The sequence below is a fragment of the Artibeus jamaicensis genome, unplaced genomic scaffold (genome assembly GCF_021234435.1).
Source record: "Artibeus jamaicensis isolate MK-2021 breed Jamaican fruit bat unplaced genomic scaffold, CSHL_Jam_final contig_3126, whole genome shotgun sequence".
In the NCBI taxonomy this organism is placed as follows: domain Eukaryota; kingdom Metazoa; phylum Chordata; class Mammalia; order Chiroptera; family Phyllostomidae; genus Artibeus; species Artibeus jamaicensis.
Genome location: NW_026521723.1, coordinates 11,265,832 through 11,293,414, shown reverse-complemented (window position 1 = coordinate 11,293,414; position 27,583 = coordinate 11,265,832). Strand labels below are relative to the sequence as shown.

At 37.9% G+C, this 27,583-nt stretch overlaps 1 protein-coding gene across 3 annotated transcripts in view; it reads right to left on the bottom strand.

Moving 5' to 3' along the window:
• The window catches only part of GRAMD1C (GRAM domain containing 1C), a 106,497-nt gene that overhangs the window by 39,313 nt on the left and 39,601 nt on the right, over positions 1-27,583 (bottom strand). For 2 of the 3 annotated variants that reach the window (XM_037136881.2, XM_037136880.2), the window contains exons 4-6: positions 25,548-25,651; positions 24,727-24,822; positions 19,366-19,446 (exon numbers count right to left, since the gene is read on the bottom strand). In XM_037136881.2, the coding sequence (XP_036992776.2) occupies positions 19,366-19,446; positions 24,727-24,822; positions 25,548-25,651 (281 nt within the window). Of the gene's footprint in view, positions 1-2,840; positions 3,188-19,365; positions 19,447-24,726; positions 24,823-25,547; positions 25,652-27,583 lie in introns of those variants that run through there. The other variant, XM_037136884.2, reaches the window with a different exon arrangement.

Below are 27,583 nucleotides of genomic sequence, written 5' to 3'. Positions count from 1 at the left end.
CCTCATTTTTTAAAATTCTTTTTTCTTCTGATTGTTTGGTATTTTTCCTTCCTTATGTTCCAAATCATTGATTTGGTTCTTGGCTGTTTCTACTGGTTCTTACTTCTACTGTTGTTTCTCTGTAAATTGATCCTTATTTCAATTAGTGTATCTTTCATTTCTGACTAGACCTTTTTTATGCTGTTCAGGTCCTCACTAAATTCCCTGAGCAACCTTATAACCAGTGTTTTGTTTTGTTTTTTCATAACCAGTGTTTTGAACTCTGTCTCTGATAGACTGTTTATCTCCATTTTGTTTAGTTCTTTTTCTAAAGTCTTGATCTGCTCTTTCATTTGGGCATGCTTCTTTGTCTCTTCATTTTGGCAGCCTCCCTGCATTTGTTTCTATGTATTAGGGTAGAGCTGCTTTGACTCTGTGTCTTGGTAGTGTGGCCTAATGCAGTAGGTGTCTTACAGGGTCCAGTGGCACAGCCTCCCCTATCACCCAAAATGGGTACTCAAGGTGCACCCTTCATGTGGGCTGAGTACATTCTCCTCTTGTAGTTGAACCTTGCTGTTGGTAGATCAATGAGAGGGATTTATCCAGGCCACTTAACTGTAAGGATTGGCTGTGACCACTTACCACCAACCTCTACCCTCCACGGAGGATCAGTTGTGCAAGGGGCTCCACCATGGTCTATAGCTATCCATTGGATGTACTGGTCTTGGGGTTTCCTGAGTGACGCAGGCCAAGGTCAGCCCCCATCTATGTTTTGCCCAGAGCCACCATACCCGAGCTACAAAGCAATCTAAGATGGCTGCTACCTTTGCTGGGCTTGGAGATTCCCAGGTGAAGCCACGCTGCTGCTAGTGCCAGGCCTGGGGCTCACTGAGGCCATCTGTTGTTTGTGTGAGAGGATTTAGAAAGTTGTAAAGCATGAACCAAGACTAGCCACTCATATGGAAAAGCAGCTTGGATGGGCCCACGAGTTGGGTGGGGCAGAGTCTCTGGGGATCCCCAAGGCAGGTCAAACAGTGTTGGCCAGGTTGATGGAGTCTTACATTTGGCACAAGCTTGCTGGCTCTGCTGGGGGAGGGTTTAGAAAAGGTCCAATAGCCTCTGCTTACTTTGATGCAAGACACTTCAGTTCCTCCCTGTATGTCACTGGTGACTTTCAAGCTGCTACCCTGGAATTGGAGCTCAGAGGGAGTGAGTCTGAATAAGTGAGTCCATGTGTGGGTTCTTTAAGAGGAACCTCAGGGCTTCCACCATCTCAATCCCTGCTGGTTTTTGCAGCCCAAAGTTGTGGGGACTTATCTTCCTGGCACTGGAACCTTAGGTGGGGAGCCTAGGACTTCCTGCTTCCAAGATATCTCTCCCAAATTTTTACCTACCGCACATGGTTGAGAGACTAGCCTGTTCCGCATCTGCACCTCTCCTACCAGTCTCAATAGATGCAGTTTCTTTAATTCTGTAGTTGTCAGACTTCCATTCACCTCAATTTATGACAGTTCTGAGTGATGGCTGCTCTATATTTTAGTTGTAATTTTGATGTGATTGTGCGAAGAAGCAAACTACATCTTCCCATACCGCTGCCTTGACCAGAAGTCCCTCCACTTCCTTTTTTATTTCTCCTTGTTTCTCTGTCTAGTAGGTATGGTATCTTTGTTTTTACATTACACTTGATGAACTTCATTATTTTTCAAGAAACCTCAAATAAATTAAGAATATTCTGCAATTTAGACTACTAGTTCCCAATTTGCCATGCCCAAAATATTAAGATTCCACAAGAGTAGTTGATGAAAACTCAGAGAATATTATCAGTATTTAAAAAGTCAAAAATATCCAAACAGTTACCTACAAAAAAGTTATTCAAGCTAAGTAAAATGTCCAGCCTCTTTGTTTGGGGCTGCATTATATTAACCTAAAGTGGTATGTCAGACTGATAATAAATATTTCTTATTGGAAATAACATACAACTAATAAACAATAAGGCTCTAACATTTTATTCTTTAATATACACTACTTATTTGGTGGACAAAAAGTCTTTTGAAACATAGTGTCCATAGGAAAAAATAATCAAAAGAATTCCTCCTGGTAGAGAAAGTTAAGGAACCACTGTCCATAATCCTAAAGGTTTCCCCACACATTTCTTCTTGCCTCCCACTCCAGAAGAGTTATTTGTGAACTTTTTTCACAAATAGCAGTTAGCTCATACTAATAAACTAACTCACTTTTCCAAAGACATTATCTTTGAAATACTTTTAGTATCATAAATGGATGGTTAACATTATAAAAAGAAACCAGCAACACTTCAGTATTCTTCTGGAGCATTAACCTCTTATAAAAACTATCCTGAAATAATAGATACTAAAATATACCAAAAGCAGACTAAAGCAAGTACATGAACCAATGATAAATATTCAGGCAGCTTCCTAAGAGTGAAAGAAATGAAACTTATAAGTAAAAATTAAAACAAAAATTCCATTTTATTTGACTACATAAATCATTTAGTTACAGTATCAAATACTATTGAGAAATTAATAGCAGGGTAATTTCAGTATTTTTAATATGTTATGTTTTTTAAATGTATACATAAAAGGTTAATGGAAAACAAAATAGAACTCATAGCTCACTATCTTACAGATTTGCTAATTTGTTAAAAAAATGACACTTTTTTCAAAGTTGGCCAGAAGTCACAAAAATGTAGTTATTTACAGCCATGCTGAATGTTCAAACACTGAAACACATATCCATCCACACTGTTATTCATTATTCTTTCAATAATCGGCAGCTGAATCAGAGTTAAGTAGGCTTAAAAAAAAAATAACCTAAATTGTAAACAAAGACTGAACACCTACCTGCAAAATGAAGCGTCTCCCCGTTTCAGCCTACAAGAGTACTTTAACAAAATAAAGATGAACCAAGCAGTAATCAGATAAGGCTCAAAAGACAGAAGATCAATTTCTGGCCCAGAAAGCTTTACATTCTCAGTGTGCTGCAAAGTCTTTATCCCACAGCAGAGTTCCAAATATTTAATGACAACTCTGTAAAATCACTGCTTCGATCTTCTAGTTTTGTTTTAAGAAGCTTTTCCTTATTAAAAAAACAAGTTGTACTGTAGTTTAAAGCACATTATTTGTCACTTCCTGGTTTGTAGTATCAGCATTCTTTCCAAGGTGGCAGGTCAGAATGCAGAATTGGAAGTTATACCTCACTCTACAGGTTCCTAAGCCACGCCTATTAAAAGAGATAGGTAAACAGGGTTTCATTAAAGGGACAGTTCCCAATTTCTTCTGATTAGAAACAAAATGCAAATGAAGTTATCTTACTTATGTTCAATTATGTAAAATGCTTCTTGCAATATTATTTTAATCTCATTCTAAAAATTAAATATATTAAGGATTAAACTTTCTTCTCCATACTAATACTTTCTATTCAATTCTGGCAAAGTCATTATTACCTCTTCAGTACTGAGGTAGCAGCCCCATCAGCCTCCTGTATTAACCTTTTACTATTATCAAAGACCGAATCTCTTCATTATCATAAATGGAATGTCAGGAAATAGCAGGAAGACTGAGCTAATCAAGTGGAGCAATTCTAATATGTACATCTTACATCATCGAAAAGTTTACATCTTGATTACTCAATAATTCTGTCCTTCAACAATATTTTTTTACTTTATTCAGAATAATTTCCTGTCAGGGATCTGGACTACAATAAACATTATAGAGAGTCTTTACTAATAATTCCAATATATTTCTCAGAACAAAAATTTTCTTCTAAATGAAAAATAGGAAAGCTTCCCTAATTTCTACCTAGTTGCTCCATTTAATTCAATAAGGTGTATAGACATGATAAATGCTACTTGATGATCTGAAAAGATAACATTTTAGGAGGGTTGCTAAAATCTAATCATTTTCTACAATAGCAGAATGAGGGACCAGACAGACAGTAAAGAAGAGCACTTACTCAAACGGAAGAAGCACAGTGTGGGGAGGGTCAAGGGGGCTAGCTTCTAAACTACCTAAAAAATTAGTGCTTTTGACATATGATGTTAGTTCTCATTGACTGAAACTGTAGATATCCTTATTCTCTTATAGTAACTGAACAGTTATGAAAATGTATAACAAATATTGTAAATAACTTTTATGTATTTGTTAAATGTAAAAATTCTTCTAGTAAACTACTGGTATATAGAGCAGAGCTAAATATAGAGCAGGGGTAAGAGGGAAAGTAGAACCTAAGACTGAGCCTTCAGAAGGCCGGCATGTAAATGCTGAGTAGAAGAGGAGTAGCCCACCAAAAAGAAGGAAGGAAATACCAAAAAGGTATGAGGAAATTCCATAAGGAATTCCATGGAAATCAAGGAGAGAAGGTATTGCAAAAGAGAGGGAGTGTGCAATGGTGTGACATGCTACTGAAAGATTAAGATAAGCACAAGTAGAGCAAATGCAAGTGTGCAAAAGAGTGGAGCGGCCTGACAAGTCAAGTCACCATGACTAACATGGGTGATGGGGAAAGGAGGGGAAGGGGGAAGCAGCCACATCATGAACAGCCTCATATGCCACGCTGAAGAATATAGTAGGGTTTACATTGTCAAAATACAAAAAGCCACCTACACGTTTCATATAGAAAAGTAACAAGTTCAGGTTGTGTTTTTAAAATATATACTTTTATGTGTATTTATCCAAAAAATATAAAAACACTAGTTCAAAAAGATATATAAACCCCTATATTTATTGCATTATTTACAATAACCGAGAGATAGAAGTGACCTATGTGTCCATTGACAGATGAAGAGATAAAGATGTAGTAATATACATAAACAATGGCATATTACTCAACCATAAAAAGAATGAACTATATTTCAAAGTCAGGAAGTGTGACAATGCCAGCTGAGTTCTTTTGTTCTCAGGATTGTTTTGGCTACTTGGGTCTTTTGTAGTTCCATACAAGTCTGATGATATTTTGTTCTATTTCTTTAAAAAATGCCCTTGTGATTTTGAAAGGGATTACATTAAATCTCTGTATGACTTTAGGCAATATGGCCATTTTGACTATGTTGATTTTTCCAACCCATGTACATGGAATATCTGTCCATTTCTTCGTGTCTTCTTCAATTTCTTTTAACAATGTCTCGTAGTTTTCAGTGTATAGGTCCTTCACATCCCTTGTTAAGTTTATTCCTAGGTATTTTATTCTCTTTGATGCAATTGCAAATAAAATTCTTTTTTATTTCTTTTTCTGAAATTTCATTGTTAGTATATAAGAACACACTGGACTTTTATATATTAATTTTGTATACTGCAATTGCACTGTATTTGTTTCTAAATAGTTTTTCGGTGGCATCTTTAGAGTTTTCTGTATAGAATCATTTGCAACAACATGGATGGATCTTGAGAGTATCATATGAAGTGAAATAAGTCAGATGGAAAAGGACAAAAACTACATGATTTCACTCAAATGTGAAAGGGGAAAAAAAGAAACAAACAAACAAAACAGAACACACTCATAGACACAAAGAACAAAACGGTGGTTACCAAAGGAAAAGGGGAGTGGAAGGAGGGCAAAATGGGTAAAGGGGGCCAGGGATGTGGTAGCAGAAGGAAACGACTTTTGGTGGTGGGCGCACAATAGAGTATACAAATATAAAATTATAATGTTCTACGTTACATAATGTTATTGATGAATGTCACCTCAACAATACATAAAATTAAAAAATAAAACACTTTTAAAACTACTACTACCTTGGTAACAACATAAAAGACAAATTAGAGTATTAAAAAGAAGTAGGGCCCTGGCTGGCACAGCTGAGTGGATTGAGCACCAGGATGCAAACCAAAGGGTTGCTGGTTTGATTCCAACTCAGGGCACATGCCTGGGTTGTGGGCCAGGTTCCCAGTGGGGGCCACGTGAGAGGCAAACACATGATGTTTCTCTCCCTCTCTTTATCCCTCCCTTACCCTTTCTAAAAATAAATAAATAAAACCTTTAAAAAAAAAAAAAGTAGGGCCTTGGCAGGTGTGGCTCAGTGGGTTGGGTGTCTTCCTGCAAAGCACAGGGTTTGATTCCTGGTCAGAGCACATGTTTGGATTGTGGGCCAGGTCCCCAGTTGGGGGCATGTGAGAGGCAGCCCTGATTGATGTATCTCTCATACATCAGTGTTTCTCCCCTTTTCTTTCTTCCTCCTGTCCCCTCTCTCTAAAAATAAATAAATAAAAACTTTAAAATAAATTAAAAGGTAGGAAACTATTGTAATGGTTCAAGCTAAAAATGATAAGGATTTTGGTGATCAGTATGACATGGTTGGAGAAGAAGAGATAAGAAACCAAGGAGACTTTTGGCCAAGATGGAGGCGTAGGTAGACAAACTGTACCTCCTTGCATAACCAAAATAAGGACAACAATTTGGAAACAAAATAACAACCAGAACTGACAGAAAATTGAACTGTAAGGAAGTCGGACAACCAGGGAGGTAAAATAGACACATTCATCCAGACCAGTAGGTGGAGTGGAGTCGGGCAGCCTGACAGAGAGGGGTTGTGGCACAAAAAGCGGTGGCACCAAGGGGAGAGGCACCCTGGGCGCACAAGACAGCAGCAGACGGACCCTGGGCACAGGCAGTGGCTGGCAGACCCCGGGCACAGGGTGGCAATGGGCAGATTCAGCAAGGCGGCAATTGTGAAGCGAGGCACTATGCACTGTGCACAAAGCAGCTGACCAGGCGGTCCCACATTCACACACAGATAAACCAAGCGAAATTGGGAAGAGAGACAGACAATGCAACCCAGGGTCCCAGTGCGTGGGAATAAAGCCTCAAAACACCGACTGAAAACACCTGTGGGGGGTGAGGCGCAGGGAGAGACTCCCAGCCTCACAGGACAGTTCGTTGGATAGACCCGCAGGGTCCTAGAACATATACAAGCCCATCCACACAGGAATCAAACCAGAAAGGCCCAATTTGCTTGGGAGAAGTGGCGGAGGGGACTGAGATCCGACAGAGAGAGAAGCTAGTGCCATTGTTCCCTCTCAGACCCCGCCCCCACATATAGTGTCGCAACCCAGGGATTGGGTTGACTCACCTGGTAAACACCTAAGGCTCCACAACTCATAGGTAACAGGAATGAAAAGACAAAAAAAAAAAAAAGGCCCAAACGGAAGAAGAGGTCAAATCAGCAAATACAGCTAAGCGATGAACAGATAGCCAACCCATCAGATGTACAATTCAAAGCACTGGTGATTAGGATGCTTACAGAATTGGTTGAATTTGGCCACAAATTAGATGAAAAAATGAAGGCTATGCTAAGTAAAATGAAGGAAAATGTACAGGGAACCAATAGTGATGGAAAGAAAACTGGGACTCAAATCAATGGAGTGGACCAGAAAGAAGAAAAAAATGACCAAACAGAAAAGAATGAAGAAACAAGAATTCAAAAAAAATGAGGAGAACCTTAGGAACCTCCAGGACAACTTTAAACGTTCCCACATCCGAATTACAGGGGTACTAGAAGGGGAAGAGGAACAGCAACAGGTGGAAAACTTATTTGAACAAATAATAAAGGAGAATTTCCCCAATTTGGCAAAGGAAATAGACTTCCAGGAAATCCAGGAAGCTCAGAGAGTCCCAAAGAAGGTGGACCCAAGAAGGAACACACCAAGGCACATCATAATTACATTAGCCAAGATTAAAATGAAGGAGAGAATCCCAGAAGCAGCAAGAGATAAAGAGACAGTAATCTACAAAGGAGTTCCCATCAGACTGTCAGCTGATTTCCCAAAAGAATATTTACAGGCAAGAAGGGGCTGGAAAGAAGTATTCAAAGTCATGAAAGACAAGGACCTACATCTAAGATTACTGTATCCAGCAAAGCTATCATTTAGAATGGAAGGAAAGATAAAGTGCTCCCCAGATAAGGTAACAATTAAAGGAATTCATCATCACCAAGCTCTTATTTTATGAAATATTAAAGAGACTTATCTAAGAAAAAGAAGGCCAAAACTATGAACAGTGAAATGACAACAAGCTCACAACTATTAACAACTAAACATAAAAACAAAAACAAAAACGAACTAAGCAAACAACTAGAACAGGAACAGAATCACAGAAATGGAGATCACATGGAGGCTTATCAGCGAGAAGGGGGAGGGGAGGGAATGGGGGTAAAGGTACAGGGAATAATAAGCATAAATGGTAGGAACAAAATAGAAAGAGTGAGGTTAAGAATAATATAGGGTTTAATCTCTAAAATATACATATAACTAATACAACTCAATGCCAGAAAACAAACAACCGGATTAAGAAATGTGCAAAAGAGCTGAGTAGACACTTCTCCAAAGAGTACATACAGAGCATCTGTAAACAAATGAAAAAAATGCCCAGTATCACTAATCATAAGAGAAATGCAAATTAAAACCTCAATGAGATATCACTTTATACCTGTCAGAATGGCTACCAACAATAAATCGACAAACAACAAATGCTGACAAGATATGGAGAAAAGGGAATCCTAGTGCATTGTTAGTGGGAATGCAGTCTGGTGCAGCCACTGTGGAAAACAATATGGATATCCTTAAAAATTAAAAATGAAACTCCCTTTTGACCCAGCATTTCCACTTCTGGGAATAGATCCCAAGGATCCCAAATGACCAATACAAAAGAATACATGTACCCCTATGTTTGTAGCAGCACTACTTACAATAGCCAGGACTTGGAAACAGCCTAAGTCCCATCAGTAGATAAGTGTATAAAACAGCTGTGGTATATTTAACCAATGGAATACTACTGAGCAGTGAAGAAGGAAGGAAGGAGGAAGAAGAAAGAGGAAGAAGAAGGAAGAAGGAGGAAGAAGAAGGAAGAAGAGGAAGGAAGAAAGAAGAAGAAGGAAGAAAGAAGAAGCTCTTAGAACAGCGTGAATGGACTGGGAGAACATTATGTTGCATGAATTAAGCCAGTCAGTGAAAGACAGATACCATACGATCTCACTTATATGTGGAATCTAATGAATACAATAAACCAAGGAACAAAATAGTAACAGAAGCCTAGACACTTAAAATAGACTAACAGCTGCCCGAAGGGGTCCGGGGAGATGGGATGAAAGATGGTGAAGGGATTAACCGAAGAACATTTATGTACAACCCATGGACACAGACAATATAGGGATTGGCTTGCAGTGGGGAGAAAGTGGGGCTGGATGGAAGTTGGGAAAGGGAGAAAAAGTGGGAACAATTGTAACAATATAAACAATAAAAATAAAACTAAAAAAAGTAAGAATACATACACAAATTTTTTTACAAATAAACTCTGGGTTTTGGGGGTCCCCCCTTGTAGTATTTAACACATAGTATATACTTAAACACTGATTTTTGTCTTAGTATAGAGCATAAATGATCATCATTCTGTTTATGAAAATGAGTATAATGAGAGTATTATTCTAAAATAGTTGCATGTTTAATGTTAAAGACAACCAAATTACCCAAATATGTGAAAGGTAAAGACAGTGATACTCCTCATATACACATCAAGAACACACATGCTGTTAGGATCTTTTCAAAGAGGGTTAGATTTTACTCCCAGCCAGTGGATGGTGAGTTGCTCAGCCATGGTGGCCTCAGCAGTATCCTGGAATTCCCTTTCTTCCTTCCACTTCAAATAACTTTTTGCTTTTACATTAAAGTTCAGATCACAGTTTCTCCCTTGGCTCATCTGTAAACCTGAACTTTATGTCTTCCCTGGAGGTATTTGTTTTAATGAAGCTATATCCCAACTTACATGTGATTAGCATAAATCTGATTTTGGGAGCACACAGAACCAGTGCTTAACCAAATGTAGGTTGCAATAGCAGTCTTTGGTTCCTTATTAAGTAGAATGAAGGAATGCACCTGGGGGATTTCCAGAGCATTGGAAAAAACTTGGCATTTGGGGATAGGGTCAGCCAGGACCCTAGGGCAACACTGTTGTTTTTAGCCCGTGACAGAGCAGCCACTGTAATTATAACAATGCATCTGAACCGAGCAGGCCTGCCGTGGGGATACGAGACTTCTGCAACATGACCTGGAAGTGTGGCATGGATTTATGGGGCCTGCGTAACATCTGAGCTGAAGCCTCTCATAGGTGGCTGCTATGCACCACTGGTCCTAGCACCCACTCAAGAGCCTACAGCCCGAGGGGAGGGCTCAGAGTGCCCAAGTGCCAAGACTCATGGTGTGAGAAGAGATTGGTTTGGGAGCTTCCCTGCCAGCCTTGTTTATTTCCACCCCCCCCCCCACCCCGTGAAGGGCAGACAGTCAGCAGTCAGCAAGCTCCCCCACCCCACCCTGCTTCTCTCTGCTCTCCCCTCCGTCTCTGGATCTCAGGCCAATTCTTTGCATCCCCCACACTCCAGGAAAGTGGAAGCATCCAAGCAAGGATGTCCCCACCATAAGACCCTGTCCCCAGCTGCTGCCAGAAAGTTCTTAAGCCATTCAACCCAAAGAGTCCTAGCAGCCAAAATTGGTCCACTCCAATGAGGGGCTTAGTAAGGGTGGGGGAAAGGCAGGAGGGAAAGTTCAGGCCCATCCTGCTAAGTTCCTGCTGTGAAGGAGCATTTCCTATCAGCTGGAATTCTCGACCCTCCCCCATGCCATTTTTTAACACAACAGCTCCATTGAGATATAATTCACATGCCATAAAATTCACTATTTAAAGTGTACAATTCAGAAGTTTTTAGCATATCTGGAGTTGCAGCGCTATCACCATTAACTTTAGAACATTTTCATCAACCCAAAAGATACCCAAATCCATCAGCAGTCATTCCTCCTTCCCCTGGCAACAAATTTTTTCTGTTTCTACAAATTTGCCTATTCTGGTCATTTAATAGAAATAGACTCATAAAATGTTTTCTTTGGGACTGGCTTTTTTTCACATAGCATGCTTCTAGGTTCACCTCTGTTGTAACATGCATCAGTACTTCACTCCTTTTTATAGCTGAATGATATTTCATTGACGAAAAATTTTGTTTATCCATTCATTTCAGATGTTCCCACTTTTTGGCTTTCAGGAATAATGCTATGAACATTCAAGTGCAAGTTTCTGGTGAACATATGTGTTCAATTCTCTTGTACATAAACCCAGAAGTGTTATTGTAGGATCATATAGTAGTTCCATGCTTAACATTTTGAGAAACTGCTAAATTGTTTTTCATAGATTTCAAAGTTATATAATCCCACCAGCAATGTATGAGGGTTCCAGTTTCTCCACATCCTCAGCAACATTTCTTAATGTCTCACTTTTTATTTTAGCCATCCCAGTGAGCGTGAAGTGGTATCTCACATAGGTTTTGACCTGTTTTGCTAATGGCTAATAACACTGAGCACCTTTGCATGAGCTTATTGACCATTTCTTTTTTGGAGAAACAGCTGTTCAAATCCTTTGCTCATTTTTTTATGGTTTATTTGTCTTTTTCTTACTCAGTTGTAAGAATTCTTTACATATTCCAAATATGAATCCCTTATTACATACATAACTTGTAAATATTTTCTCCCAATCCTTAAGTTGCCTTTTCATTTTCTTGATAGACTCCTTCATGCATAGAAGAAGGTTTTTATTTTTATTTTGATGAAGTCCAATTTATTTTTTTGTCACTTAAGCTTTTGGTATTATATTAAAAAAAACTACTATCTAATCCAAACACTATGAGGATTTACACCTACAGTTTGCTATGACAGTTTCATAATTTAAAATGTTACATTTAGGCCTATGATCTATTTTGGGTAATATTTTGTGTATGTTACAAAGCAGGGGCCAAAACTCATTCTTTTAAATCTGGATATGTAATTGTTCCAGCACCAATTGGTTGAAAAGATTAGTCTTTATCTTTTAAATTGCTTTGCCACCCTTGTCAAAAATCAATTTATGGTCACTAAGTGTTGGTAAGATTTTATTTCTAGACTCTCAATTCTATTCCATTAATCTATATTTCCAGACTTAAGTCACGAGTTAGTCTATGCCTTAATTACTGCAGCTTTGTAGTAAACACCAGAACCAAGAAATAACAAGTCTTCCAATGTAATGGACTGAACTGCATCTCCCAAAATTCTTATGTTGAAGCCGTAACCCCTAATGTGACTATATTTAAAGATAAGGACTTTAAGGAGGAAATTATGGTTAAATGAGGTTGCCATGGACTGAACTGTGTTGTGTGCCCCTCTGCCCCAATGTCATATGTTGAAGTCCCAATTCCCAGTGTGATGGTATTTGGAGATGGGGCCTTTGGGAGATAATTAGGTTTAGATGAGGTGATGAGGGCAGGGGGCTTCATGATGAGAGTAGTGCCCTATATAAAAAAAACCATAGCATTTATTTTCTCTCTCTTTCTTCCCCCACGTCAGGTGACAATGAGAAGGCACCCATCTATAAGTTGGAAAGTGTTCTCGCCAGAACCTAACCATGCTGGCATCCTGATTTCAGATTTCCAGGCTCCAGAACTATGAGACAATAAATTTCTTAAGTATAAGCCACCCAGTCTATGGCATTTTGTTATGGCAGCCTGAGCTGACTATGACAAAGGTCATGAGGATGAGGTCCTAATGTTATAGGACTGGTGCTCATATAAGAGGAAGAGACACTGGGATTGTGCATAAACAGAGGAAAAGCCATGTGAGGACTTAGTGAGAAGCCTGCAAGCCAACAAGAGCGGTCACACCAGCAGTCTGCCCTGCCAGCACCATAATCTTGGACTTCCAGCCTCCGGAACTATGAAAAAATAAATTCCTGTTACATAAACCACCCAGTGAAGTCTGTGGTATTTTGTCATGGCAGCCCTAACATACTAATCATCCAATGTTATTCTTCTTTTGCAAGATGGTTTTGGTAATTCTGGACACCTTACATTTCCATATAAATTTAAGGACCCACTTGTCAATTTCTCCCAAAATGTTAGTTGGAATTTTGATAGTGATTGCATTAAATCTGCAAATCAGTGGGGGTGGTGGGGGAGTTAGCAGTTATTGCCATTTAACAATATTGAGTTTTCCGATCCATAAACATGAGATTCTTTTCATTTACCTGTCTTTAATTTCTTTCAACAATGTTTATTAGCTTTCAGTGTGCACGTGTTACAGTTCTTAAAGTTATTCCTAAGTATTTTACTCTTTTTGGTTATTACAAATAAACTGGGTTTTTTGGATTGTTAATTTAAAACATATAGAAATATAATTGGTTTTTTGTTTTGATAATGTATTCTGCAACCCTGTTGAATTTATTTCTAACAAGTTTTTTTTAATGTTTTATTGATTATGCCATTACAGTTGTCCTAGTCCCCCCTTCATTCCCCTCCACCCTGCACAGCCCTCCCTCACCATTCCCCCCACTTTCGTTTACGTCCATGTGTCACAAGTTCTTCAGATTCTGTATTTCCCATACTATTCTTACCCTCCCCACTGTTTATTTTCTATGTACCATCTATACTGCTTATTCTCTGTACCTTCTCCCCCCTTCTCCTTCTCCCACTCCCCTGTTGCTAACCCTCCATGTGATCTTCATTTCTATGGTTCACTCCTGATCTAGCTGTCCTCTTAGTTTGCTTTTGTTTTAGGTGTGGTTGTTAATAACTGTGAGTTTGCTGTCCTTTCACTGTTGCTATTTTTTATCTTCTTTTTCTTAGGTAAGTCCCTTTAACATTTCTTATATTAAGGGCTTGGTGATGATGAACTCCTTGAACTTGATCCTATCTGAGAAGCACTTTATCTGCCCTTTCATTCTAAATGAAAACTTTGCTGAATAGAGCAATCTTGGTTGTAGGTCTTTGGTTTTCATGACTTGGAATACTTCTTTCCAGCCCCCTCATGCCTGTAAGGTCTCTTTTGAGAAATCTGCTGACAGTCTGGTAGGAACTCCTTTGTAGGTGACTGTCCCCTTATCTCTTGCTGCTTCTAGGATTTTCTCCTTCACTTTAATCTTGGTTAATGTAATTATGATGTGCCTTCGTGTGTTCCTTCTTGGGTCCAACTTCTTTGGGACTCTCTGAGCTTCCTGGATTTCCTGGAAGTCTATTTCCTTTGCCAGATTGGGGAAGTTCTCCTTTATTATTTGTTCAAATAAGTTTTCCACTTGTTGCTGTTCCTCTTCCCCTTCTAGTACCCCTATAATTTGGATGTTGGAACGTTTAAAGATGTCCTGGAGGTTCCTAAGCCTCTCCTCATTTTTTTGAATTCTTGCTTCTTCATCCTTTTCTGTTTGGTCATTTTTTTCTTATTTCTGGTCCACTCCATTGATTTGAGTCCCAGTTTTCTTCCCATCACTATTGGTTGCCTGTGCATTTCTCTTCATTTCATTTAGTGTAGCCTTCATTTGTTCATCTAATTTGTGACTAAAATCAACCAGATCTGTGAGCATCCTGATCACCAGTGTTTTGAACTGTACATTTGATAGGTTGGCTATCTCTTGGTTGCTTAGAAGTATTGCCTGTGGGCTTTGGGCTGTTCTTCTCCTTGAGCCATAATGTTTTTGTCTGTTTGTGCTTGTTACGTATGAGGTGCAGAGCCTTAGGTGTTCACCAGGGCAGGGCAACCCAGGTAGGTGGGTTGTGACGCTGTGTGTGGGGGCGGGGTCAGAGAGGGGCAATGGCATTTGTTCTGTGCTCTCTCAGATTTCGGTCCCCTCTGCTGCTTCCCACCAGCAAATTGGGCCCTTCTGGTGCTGGTTCCCGGGTGTATGGGCTTGTGCACCCTCCAGGACCCTGTGGGTCTCTCTAAGGAACTCTCTGTGAGCCTGAGAGCCTCTCCCGGCACCTCAAGCCCCAAAAGTTTTTCCAATTGGTGCTTTTAGGCTTTATTTCCCAGTGCTGGGGCCCTGGGTTGAGTGGTCTGTCTCACTGTCCGTTCTTTCACCTGGTTTATCTGCACGCGAATGTGTGACCGCAGTCAGCCAGCCACCTTGCACCCTCCCTGGGTCCGCCCATTGCCACCCCACGCCTGGGTTCAGCCAACTGGCGCCTGTGTGTCTGGGTTGGTCTGGCCACTTTTTCCTGCGTGACCCTGCCCCTGCCACCACTGGTTCCACCCCCGTAACTGGTCTGGATGAATGGTTCGTTGTTGTCGGACTCCCATACAGTTCAATTTTCTGTCTGTTTTGGTTGAGTTTTTGTTATTAAATCTTTGTTGTCTTTAAACTTGATTGTGTGAGGAGGCACAATGTTTCCACCTATGCCTCCATCTTGGCTGAAAGTCTCTAATAGGTTTTTATTGGCTTTCTTACAAATATATATATATATGTCATCTACCAATGGAGATAGTTTTATTTCTTCATTTTTAATCTGAATGTGTTTTACCTTTATTTTTCTCACTTTATTTCCCTGCTGAATAAAAGTGGCAACAAAGGACATCCTTGTCTTATTCCCGACTTAGGGAGAAAACATTAGCTTTTCACCATTAAATATATTAGCTTTAGCTTTATCATGTAAAAGGAATTCCCTGCTAGTCCTAGTATGTTTTGTTTATCAGAAAGGGATGTTAGACTTCATCAGTTTTTCTATATTGATCAAGACAATCGTGTAGCTTTTGTCCTCTACCAGTACAGTGTGTTACATTGACTTATTTTCATATGTCAAATCAACCTTGTACAAATCCTGCGTATTTCTAGCATATAATCTTTTCTGATGTTGCTGGATTTGGTTTGCTAAAATTTCGTTGAAGATTTTTATTTCTATATTCATAGGAATAATGAACATAAACACTGTCTGTAGTTTTCTTGTGATGGTCTTTGTCTGGTTTTAATATCAAGGCAATACCAGCCTCATAGAGCAGGTTGTGAAGTGTTCCTTTCCCTTCTGTTTTTGGAATACGTGTGAACAATTGCTGTCAACTCTACTGTAAACACTTAACAGCATGCACTAATAGAGCTATCTGGGCCTGGTCTTTTCTTTGTGGGTAGATTTTTTATTATCAACTCAGTCTCTTTCCTGTCATTGGTCTATTCCGATATTCTGTTTCCACTCGAGTCAGTTTCAATAGTTTGTAATTTCCTAGATCTCTGTCCATTTCTCTTATGTTAATGAATTTGTTGGTCATTTTAGCTAAAGATTTCTCAATTTTGTTGATTTTTTCAAAAAAAGGACTTTTGGTTCTGTTTATTGTTTCTATTTTTCTACTCTCTAGTTCATTCATTTATGTTCTAATTATCTCCTTGCTCCTATTTACTTTGAGTTTAGTTTGCTCTCCTTTTTCTTTCATAAGGTGGAAAGTTATTCTATTATTTTGAGATCATTCTTTTTTCATATAGGTGTTTATAGTTATAAATCCCCCTCTAAGAGGTGTTTTAAGTGTATCTCATAAGTTTTGTTATATATTTTTGTTTTCATTTAACTCAAAAGTATTTTCTAGTTTCCTTTATGATTTTTTTATTTTACCCACTGGTTATTTAGGAGTGTTCTGTTTAATATCTACTTTTGATGAATTTCCCAAATTTTCTTGTTACTGATTTCTAATTTCATTCCATTGTGATCAAAGAACATATTTTCTTTTATTTCAATCCTTTTGAATATAATAAAGCTTAATTTATAACCTAGCATATTGTTTGTTTTGGAGAATACTCCAGGTATACTTGAGAAGATGTGTTTTCTGTTTCAAGTGGAGTGTCCCATAGACATATTTTAGTTTTAGTTAGCTTACAGTGTTGTTCAAGTCTTCTATTACTCCACTGGTCTTCTGTCCTGTTGTTCTATCCATCACTGAAAGTGAGGTAATGAAAGCTCCAACTGACCTCTGGCCAAGATGGAGGCATAGGTAGATACACTTTGCCTCCTTGCACAACCAAAAGAAGGATAAAAACAAATTTAAAAATAACAACCAGAAGTGACAGAAAATTGAACTGTATGGAAATCTGACAATTAAGGAGTTAAAAAAGAAACATTCATCCAGACTGGTAGGAGGGGCAGAGATGGGCAGCTGGGGTGTAGAGGACTCGCATGCAAGGTGGTCCCACATTTGTGTGAAGATAAACTGGGAGGAACAATTGGAGAGTGAGACAGACCGCACAACCCAGGGTTCCAGACAGGGAAATAAAGCCTCAAAATCTTTGACTGAAAAAACCTGTGGTGGTTGGGGCCACAGGAAAAACTCTCAGCCTCACAGGAGAGTTTGTTGGAAAGAACCACAGGGTCCTAGAATGTACACAAACCCACCCACCCAGGAATCAGCACGAGAAGGGCCCAATTTGCTTATGGGTAGTGGAAGAAGTCACTGAAAGCTGGCAGAGAGCTAAGCAAGCGGCACTGTTCCCTCTTGGATCCCTCCCCCACATACACCATCACAACACAGAAATGTGGGTTGCCCCACCCTGGTGAACACTTAAGGCTCTGCACCTTACTACTTAACAGACATGCTGAGACAAAAATATATATATATATATATGGACCAAATGAAAGAACAGATCAAAGCTCCAGAAAAAATACAACTAAGCAACAAAGAGATAGCCAACCTACTGGATGCACAGTTCAAAACACTGGTAATCGGGATGGTCACAGAAATGATTGAGTGTGGTCGCAAAATAGAGGGAAAAGTCAAGGTTATGAAAAGTGCAATAAAGGAAAATGTACAGGGAACCAATAGTGAAGGGAAGGAAACCAGGACTCAATCAATGGTTTGGAACAGAAGGAAGAAATAAACATTCAACCAGAAAATAATTAAGAAACAAGAATTCAAAAAAAAAAAAAATGAGGAGAGGCTTAGGAACTTCTGGGACTACTTTAAACATTCCAACATCCGAATTATAGGGGTGCCAGAAGGAGAAGAAGAAGAGCAAGAAATTGAAAACTTCTTTGAAAACATAATGAAGGAGAACTTCCCCAATCTGGCAAGTCTTCCAGGAAGTCCAGGAAGCTCAGAAAAATCCAAAAAAAGTTGGACCCAAGAAGGAATACACCAAGGCACATAATAATTACATTACCCAAGATTAAAGATAAGGAGAGAATCTTAAGAGCAGCAAGAGAAAAGGAGACAGTTATCAACAAAGGAGATCCCATAAGATTATCAGCTGATTTCTCAAAAGAAACCTTATAGGCAAGAAGGGAATGGAAAGAAGTATTCCAAGTCATGAAAAGCAAGGACTTACATCCAAGATTACTCTCTCCAGCAAAGCTATCATTTGGAATGGCAGGGCAGATAAAGTGCTTCCCAGATGAGGTCAAGTTAAAGGAGTTAGTTCATCATCACCAAGCTCTTATTTTATGAAATGTTAAAGGGACTCATCTAAGAAAAAGAAGAAGGTCAAAACTATGAACAATAAAATGACAATGAGCTCACAACTATCAACAACTGAATGTAAAAACAAAACCAAAACGAACTAAGCAAACAACTAGAACAGGAACAGAATCACAGAAATGGAGATCACATGGAGGGTTATCAGCGGGTAGGTGAAGTGGGGAAAATGGGGAAAAGGTTCAGGGAATAAGAAGCATAGATGGTAGGTACAAAATAGACAGGGGGAGGTTAAGAACAGTATGGGAAATGGAGAAACCAAAGAACTTATATGTATGACCCATGGACATGAACTAAGGTGGGGGAATGCTGGTGGGAGGGGGGCACAGGGCAGAAGGGAGAGAAAAATCAAACAACTGTAATAGCATAATCAATAGAATATATTTTTTTAAAAAAGAAAGGTCCAACTATTACTGTTGAATTATCTATTTCTCCCTTCAATTCTGCCTGTTTTTGTTTCATATATTTTAGGGCTCTGTTATTAGGTGCATAAAGTCTGTAACTGTTATAAATCCCAGAGAGATAAATCTTTTCATTATTATAAAATATACTTTCTTATCACTATTAATTTTTGTCTTAAAGTGTCTTTTGTCTGATATTACAATAGTCTAGCTCTCTTTCTGTTACTGTCTGTACAGTATATCTTTTTCCATCCTTTTACATTTCTTCTGTTTATGCCTTTAAATCTAATGTGTCTCTTATATTCAGTATATAGTTGGATTACATTTTTTCATTCATTCTGTCTATCTGCCTTCTGACTGAAGTATTTAATCCATTTAACTATTTAATATAATAGTTTCAGTTTTGCTATTGCTTTGAATGTGTCATGGGTTTTTTTCCTCTATTCCTCCATTACTGCCTTCTTATGTGTTAAATAGATCATTCTAGTATACCATTTAAATTCTTGTAGTGTTTCTTTTACTGTATTTTTAAAGTTATTTTTTTTGGTGGTTACCCTGGAGATTACAATTAATATCTTAACTTATAACTATGGATTGTGTTTTACTTCAAGTTTCTTCTTGAAATTTAAATAGCCTAGTCAAAATTAACTCCAGAAAAGTAAAAAGGAGCTTTCCGACTCCCAAGCACTGTTTAGGTGCACATGGGGAGGCTGCTCTTGTACAGAGTAGTTGCCCCTGGTACGAACACTTACCTTGTCTAACAGAGCGTTCTGCCACAGTCGAAAGATACTGAGGTAACTTCTGTCCCTTGCACCAAAAGATGTAAAGAAAAACTGAAGAGAAAAATAATAGAATAATTGTAGTGTCATTTTAAAAAAAGGGGAAAGTATCTGTCATGAAGGTTTCCTGGCACTTGTTATGGTCAAAGCAAGGTAATAGGTCATCACTGCCTACTTTATATACTATTTTTGTTTAACTTTTTACTACATTAGACAAAAAATAGGTAATTGGTGCATGAACAAGGTGTCTTTCAAACTGTATCTTACAGCAAATACCATTTTCCAATACTGACTAGGGAAAGGAGTTTGAAATATATTTATATCTATTTATATACTTAAGTTCATCAGAGTTTAACTATGAAAATCAATCTAAATGAATTTATGAAAATACTTAATTTTATTTATTCTAGACTTTGCTAAGAAATGTGACTTGGTAGGCATTTGAGACAAGTGTAAATAAAGAATAAGAAAAATACAGTGGATTTCAAAGGCACATTTATTTTAAGGATCTTAATTTAAAATTATATCATCTTTCATAGTCTTCTAAAAAATCTAGAAATAGCTATTCTCTGCTAATTATAGATATAAAGCACCCATATTAACAATAAACCTTGCTTTAAATGTTGTAGAAGAAAAACAGCATGTTTCTTTTTTTTTAACTTAGTGTGTTTTTTTTTAATTAAATTTATCAGGGTGACAATTTATGTCCTGTGTATTAAATTATTTTCATTTTTGTTTAACCTCCTGTTTACAGAGGATTTGTTCAACTATCATGTCAAAATCTAGGGGGTGTCATAAAGCAGAGAATAAAGTAGACTATATTTTCTCTGCTTTTCCAGTTGCACTTGCAGAGTGTGAGGTGAAAAACAGCATGTTTCAATCTATAATTCTATGTTTGCCTTTAGCCCTATTTCTTCCCATGCATTTAAGTGGATTTTTGCAAAGTCACATTTTAAAATAGGTATTTATAAGAAAATCTGACAAGTGGCAGCACTAGTACAATTTCTCAGTATATCATCTCTTCCAATCCCCTAGTTGGTGGCATTTTATAATTAAATGCTTATTTTAGGGAATGAGAAAGCTCAGTTCTATGTTTCACTTAGTAAATAAAATGTCAAACTAATATTTTTGGTGTTTATATTTTTCATACAGAGATATTCAAGTGCAATTTTCCACTTAATAAATTAAAACCTTGCTATATGATAGTTTACATACTGCAAAACTTTTTACAATTAGGATATAGCTAGTAACTCTTCCAAACAGGATTATATACATAATATGTGGCCTAATAATCACTACTTATTGTCCCCTATTCCCTTTCCTTAGATCAAATTGTTTTGGTTTTTGGATTGTAACAACCTTACAACCCTGTGTTCAGATATATAATAAGAAAAATCTCCTATTTCTTCTCCTTTTCACTACTGTGTTATGCTTACTAATTCCCACTTCTTAAACTAAATACCTTCTAATCAACATGATCCACCTAGTACACAACCACCACATTCTCAACTACTTACAGTCCCATCTTTCTGGATAATCTATGTAAACTACCATTTTATTTTATTCTTTGCTAGATATCCAGCTTCAAAAATTAATTAATAACTCTTGGTTCCATAATAACCTTAATTTGACAAGAGTTCCAGATAACGGTATCTCCACGCTGCTGGGGTACAGAACTACGCTAGAACCTAAAACAGCTGGAAGCCATGATTCACCCTCCGTCAATATATACAACACGAGAATCTTTAGTAGTGCAGGTATTTTCCCATGATGAAGGAAAGAGAGACCGTTGAATCAGTATTGCGAGGTGGTGAGAACAAGAGCGTCTGCAACTCAACTCCCTGGGTTCATGTCCTGCCTCTACCACTTAGTTCTATGACTTTGGATCACTTTTCTTTTCCTAAGTTTCCTTATCTACAAAATGAGAATACTTAGAGTAGCAAATTTGGTGAGAATTAAATGAGAAAATATATGTAAAGACCTTAAAACAGTGTCTCGAACAAATTGTATTCAGCAAATGCTAGTTGTCATCATTAAAATATCTGAAATTCCATTACACAGATGAAAAATAGTCACACGTGGGCTTAGGAAGGCATCATTAGGCCATTCACTGCAGCATCATTTATAATAAAACAATGGAAATGAGCTAATGGTCAGGGAAAACATGGTAAATCCATTCTATAAAATACTATACAGCATTTTAATAAACAAAGATAGGTCTGCCTGTATGTGCTAACCTGTAACTCTGAGAGATAACATTAGGTTTTTTTTTGTTTAAGAAAGGAGAACTGAAGACCAGCATGTATAAAAGGGCATTTACTTTAAAAACACACCAAAACTATATGTATGCGTGTGTATGTATATTATACACATACGTACATATATATATATATACACACACACACGCACACACACAAAAGAAGGTCTGAAAAATACATACCAAACTGATAACAGTGTTTTCCTTTAAAAAAAAAAAGCAGTGGGGTTGGGAGTTATAGGCATGAAAAAAAAGATGTTTAAGAGTTGTCATGGGTTTTTTCAGCGTGGCAGAGGAAATGATAAATTAATTATAAAAATAAGAGTAAGTTTATTTTAGCTCTTCTTCTCTTCCTGAATAGTTCAGCCCAAAAGGTGTTGGTGGAATAGAGTAAAGTAGGCATCTGTCCTAGAGGTGAGGGTAGAGGAGCTTCAGTAGCCCAAAGCAGAGTGTTGGGCCAGAAAAGAACATGGAGGTGACCCACACGGAAGGGCTGCCCTGAGGGTGTCAGAGCCCGAGTGGGTAAGCGGAGATTCCACAAACAGGAGTGATCTGGAGCACGGTATTAGAACAAGAACAAGGTGGGGGGCATGAATCAGAAGCTGGGGTTGGGGGTGCCCATGTAAGTGGATAGCCTGGTGTGAGTGTCAAAGCCCAAGCATGGTGAGGAATGTGGCCACGCACAGGGGAGCCTGAACGGCATGTCAGGGCCAGAGTGGGTGAGGACAGCACGGTGTGATGGAGTCCATGAGGGTGATTTTGAGCTAGTGAGTCAGAGCCTGAGCGGGGTGAGAAGGGTGACCAAAGTGACAGACTGGCACAGAATGTCACAGCACAAAGCAGGGAATGGAGAGCATCCCTGTGGAGGGGTGACCTGGCCCAGGGCAAAGTGGACACAGGGAGGGTGCCTGGCACGCAGGGCAAAGAGAGGCTTCATAAGGAGACAGTGGTGGGATGGGGGGCAGCCTGACTCAAAGTGTCAGAAACCAAGCTGGCCGAAAGGGCATCCATGTGGTGGGGGAGTGGCAGAGGACGTGAAGATGGGTTACATGCAGGCCAAATGATAAAAGAAGTAAATATATTAAGGATAATGGTGGCCTGGTTTTTCATGGTCAGAAAAGGGAGTTACGGAAAGGGAAAAAACAAAAAGGAACTCTGTGGTGCTGAGGAGCAATTAGAGGTATTGGTGTGAATTGTGGTTTATGGTAAAAAGGTAGCTAGATAGGTAGATAGGCAGATAAACATTGATGCATATGTGAGTAGACATGTGCATACTGTGGATATGGGTATGTAATTATATGTACATTATATTTACTTGTTCTGCCCACATAGAGGTGTCAGTAACAGTGACACCTCAATTGCAATCAACACACTAATTTCTAAATATCCATCTACCCTAAAAGAAACCAGGGCTCTTTGGAGAAATGACTGATTCCCAGACTGAGCAGGAAAAGCCTGTAACGTCTTGTGCTAAAAAGCAAGAAAATGCTCAAACAAGGCTGAGAATAGTCAAAAGGACAGTAGATCTAGCTTGGGGAGGGGTTCTCATTGGCCAAATTTGGGACAATTTTAGAATAAAAATAAATAATGGTAGTAATGATTATAACTCATTGAATGAAACAAGAAACTATGAGATCATACTGATGTAAGTAAATAAATGAAAAATGTAAAGTTTGATGAGGAATAGGTATTTACCTAGTTTCAAAGTAGCTTGCCACAAATTATTGTTACAAAAGAAAAAAGGCTAGCTTTATGGTAAAGTCTGACAGGGACCACCTTAATCAGGTGATCAAGGTGAGTATCACCAGGAATAGTGTGTCATCTGACAGGATGCAACAGTAAGAACAGAGCATCACTTCCATGTTATTTCTGCCAAAACTGCATAAGCTAAATTTAACCACAAAGAAATACCAGACAAACACAACTGAGGGACATCCTACAAAATAAGTGAACTGCAATTTCCTAGAGTGTGGAGAGCATAAAAGCCAAGGAAAGACTAAAGGACTGTTCCAGAATAAGGAAATTAAAGACTATGGCAACTTAATGTAATATGTACTTCTGAACTGGGTCCATTTGTCACAAAAGATATTATACAGAATTGAAGAAGGTTTGAGGACTGAAGAGTGGTAATGACCAATGTTGATTTCTTGATTTTGATGCTTATCTTGTGATCAAGTAGAGGACATACTTGTGGGACATACTTTGTGGGACATACACACTAGAGTATGTGGGTTGATGTCTGGGGTGATGAGGCTTTAGAGTAAAAACTTACTTTCAAAAAGTTCAGAAAGGAAAAGTTCTTTGTACTGTACTTGCAAGGAGAGGATTATTTTAAAATAAAACAAAGTACATTTTAAAAAACTGTAAGATTCAAAGTACTACAATGATTCAATGTCACAAAAGCACTTCTGTCCCTGCTTCTATCTTTCCTTTTTCTCTTCATTTCCTTCCTTCCTCTTCCTTCCCTTTCATACCTTCCTTCCTTCTGTTTCTCTTTCTTTCTCCACATTATGCTTCTAACGTCACACACAAAGCCCTAATTCATTTTTAGGTGGGTATAAAACAATTCTTCATACATCCCCACTAAGAAATGGCAGATATTACAGGTGGTTAAAAACATGATGGCAGGTAAAAATAACTACCACCTAAAAAATATTACAGTGATCATGTCTTACTTGTAAGCTACCCAAATCTCTGTTCACTAGAATCATTTGTTTTTATTAGTTACTATTGTGCATAAAAACCCATTATGGAATTATTAAGGACTTAGAAGTAATAAGCATGTTTTGCTAATGCTTACTCTGCATGTTTTGCTAATGCTTACTCTATCTACTTCTCATTGACAACTCAAGTTGAAAAAGTGATAAATATGAAAGTTCTCTTTAGACTAAAGTACAAAAATATTAGCAGTCATTTAAAGTTAACCATCAGTAAGTATTTAAGTATACAGAAACCTAGTAGGAAATTCAATGTATCTCGATTAGATATTTCTAACTCCAAGAATTGCTTATACTCCCAACACTGAGACAGATTTTCTCCACGTTATGTAATAAGGCAAAAGTAGAAAAGTTTTTCACCTTTTCACCCTCTGTAGCAATCTGGATAGCATTTGGGATAAGTCGAGCAGTTTTCTCCTTGGTCATGAAGGTTATATTCTTTAAAGCAATAGAAATCTAAACACACAAAAAACGAAAAATCACAAAATAGTTTTTTTCATAATACATATAACACCAAATACCAAGTATTACCCTGATCTAATCAATAGATTAGGCTAAAAATCTAAAGGAGTTAATAATATTAATTACATGCTTGCATTCTCAGAAAAATAGGGTGAGCAGTCAGACTTTCTTCCCTTCAGTAATTCTCCATATCAACTCCTGTCTGTAATGTTAGGGTGAAGTGTGAAAAGACATGTGGGAGTTCATGCTCTACATTAACACATGCTCATAAAATCCGGACAGTCTGTCTCATAAGACATGACTTCACCAGTCAAAAGGATATATATTCAAGCTTTTTTCAATCTGAAATCTTTCTCCAACTGTATTACATATGTGCAAACAGAGCTCGATGTATTAAGAAAAACAGATTACACACTTCTACAACACATATACTGTGTTAACATATATATAGGTATAGATATACAAATATATGTAAATTTACGTTAGGAAGGATAAATGGTGATAGAAGGAGACAGCTAGGGTGGTAAACACATGATACACTATTCAGATAATGTCCTGTAGAACTGTACACCTGAAACATACATTTACTAATCAATGTCACCCCAGTAACTTCAATAAAAAATTAAAAATTAATAAATTACATTGCTTTTGGGGGGCCTGCATACATTTCTATCTATGCAGTTACTTGTATTAACTAATCAAATCAAAATATGTCTTACTGTAGTTTCCCATCTGAAGATGTTGCTATGGAAACATAGCCAGTTTTCTGAAAGGTATAGTCGTCCCTGAAGCAAAATGTCCCTCTGAAGAGCACAAGCATAGTCTACATACACAAAAACAAGGAACAGCTTAGTCACAAAAATATGGCAACTTCATAAATCTTGTACTACTTGAATGCATGGGAAGTCATCACTCTTCGTTCATTAGTTCGTTCATTCATTCATTCATTCACTCATTCACTTATTCATTCTTCCTACACCTGCAGTAGGGCTACCAGAAAAGGACTGTGCCTTCATGGAACACAGTCTAGAGGGGAAAGCACATAATTAACAAATACATTTATAAGTACAATAACCAAAGTGCAGAGAAAGCTGTAAGAAAATACAACAAGGCATACATAGATATGGAGGATTGGTCAGGGAGAAAGTATGTCAGGAAAAGTTTTCCAGAAAAAGTAATCTTTAAACTGAGATCTAAAGATCAATCAATAAAGAGTCAGCTGGACCATGAGGGCATGGTGTGTGCAGAGGCCCCATGGTAGAAAGAAACACAGCACATTAAGCAACTATACAAAGAGAGACCTCTGGACCAGATAAGCTGGAGAAGCTAGATCATATAAGGTGTGTCAGGCCAAGATAAGAAATGGTCTTGATGAGAACCCATTGATGAGTTTTAACTGGAAGGTGCATGATCAGTTGTATCTTATTAAAGACCACTTTATTAACACAGTGAAAATGGATTTGGATAATTCCAAATCCATTTGGAAATTTATATATATATAAAACTATATATTAAAACTATACACAGTGATTAGCAATTTTTGGAAAAAAGTTATGGAGGTTGTCAACCTCAAAATATTTACTCATGTTAAAATTTTAAGCCAATACTGAAAATTGAACAAAGTAATGTGCTCTTTCAAAATGCTTCCTTCAGCAAAACAAAACTAAGATGTCACCAAACAAAAACTTCTAGTAAATAATTAAGCAGACTGAGGTACTCATTTACTAGCAAGCTTCTCTAAAACAGGGATTGGGCTAAAGGTCACCTTGAGGTATCCTGAAATTTTTATCTAAATCACTAAAACATTTTATTAATTTAATGCTCTAAAATTTCACATCAGAAAAATATCTGGTAGAATTATTAAAACACAGATAGCTAGGCCCCTCCCCCAGAGTTTCTGATTAAAAGTCTCGGGTGGGGTGAAGAGTTTACATGTCAAACAAGCTCCTGGGTGATGTCAACATTGCTGGTCAGTGGACCACGCTCTGAAAACTACTGCATTACTTCACATTAACTATGTTCAAAGCTACCACAACCAACTGGACTACTTTAACTGAAGACTAATATAGGTTGACAGACCTTTTCAGTGCTTTTAAAAATGGTTTCTCAAAAACAGGTATAATAAACTTGTACCTCAATAAAATTTAATTTTTATGAAATAGCATTCTAGCAATATATCCTATATAAGAAATGACCAAAATTTTTTAAAAGCTAAGAGATTTTACTATTTTTCTCCCAATTTCCTTACTAATAAACAAGTATGCAATTATCAGCATTTTATTTTATTTTTTAATTTTTTACCTATATGCATGACCCATGGACATGAACAATGGGGGGGGGATTGCCTGAGGGAGTGAGGGTTGCTGGGTGTAGCAAAGGGGGAAAAACTGGAACTACTGTAATAGCATGCATAATCACCAAAATATAATAAAAAATTGGGTTTTTAAAATCTTTTTGTTGTTGAGCTGTTTAAATATTCTGGACACCAAATCCTTTTCAAATATATGATTTGCAGATAATTTCTCCTATACTGTAGATTGTCTTTTCATTTTCTTTTTTTAAATTTTATTTGATTTTATTGATTATGCCATTACAGTTGTCCTATTCCCCTCTTCATTCCCCTCCACGCTGCACACCCCATCCCCCACCATTCCCCACCTTTAGTTTATGACCATGTGTCTCAAGTTCTTTAGATTCTATGTTTCCCCTACTATTCTTGCCCTCCCCCTATCTATTTTCTACCTACCATCTATGC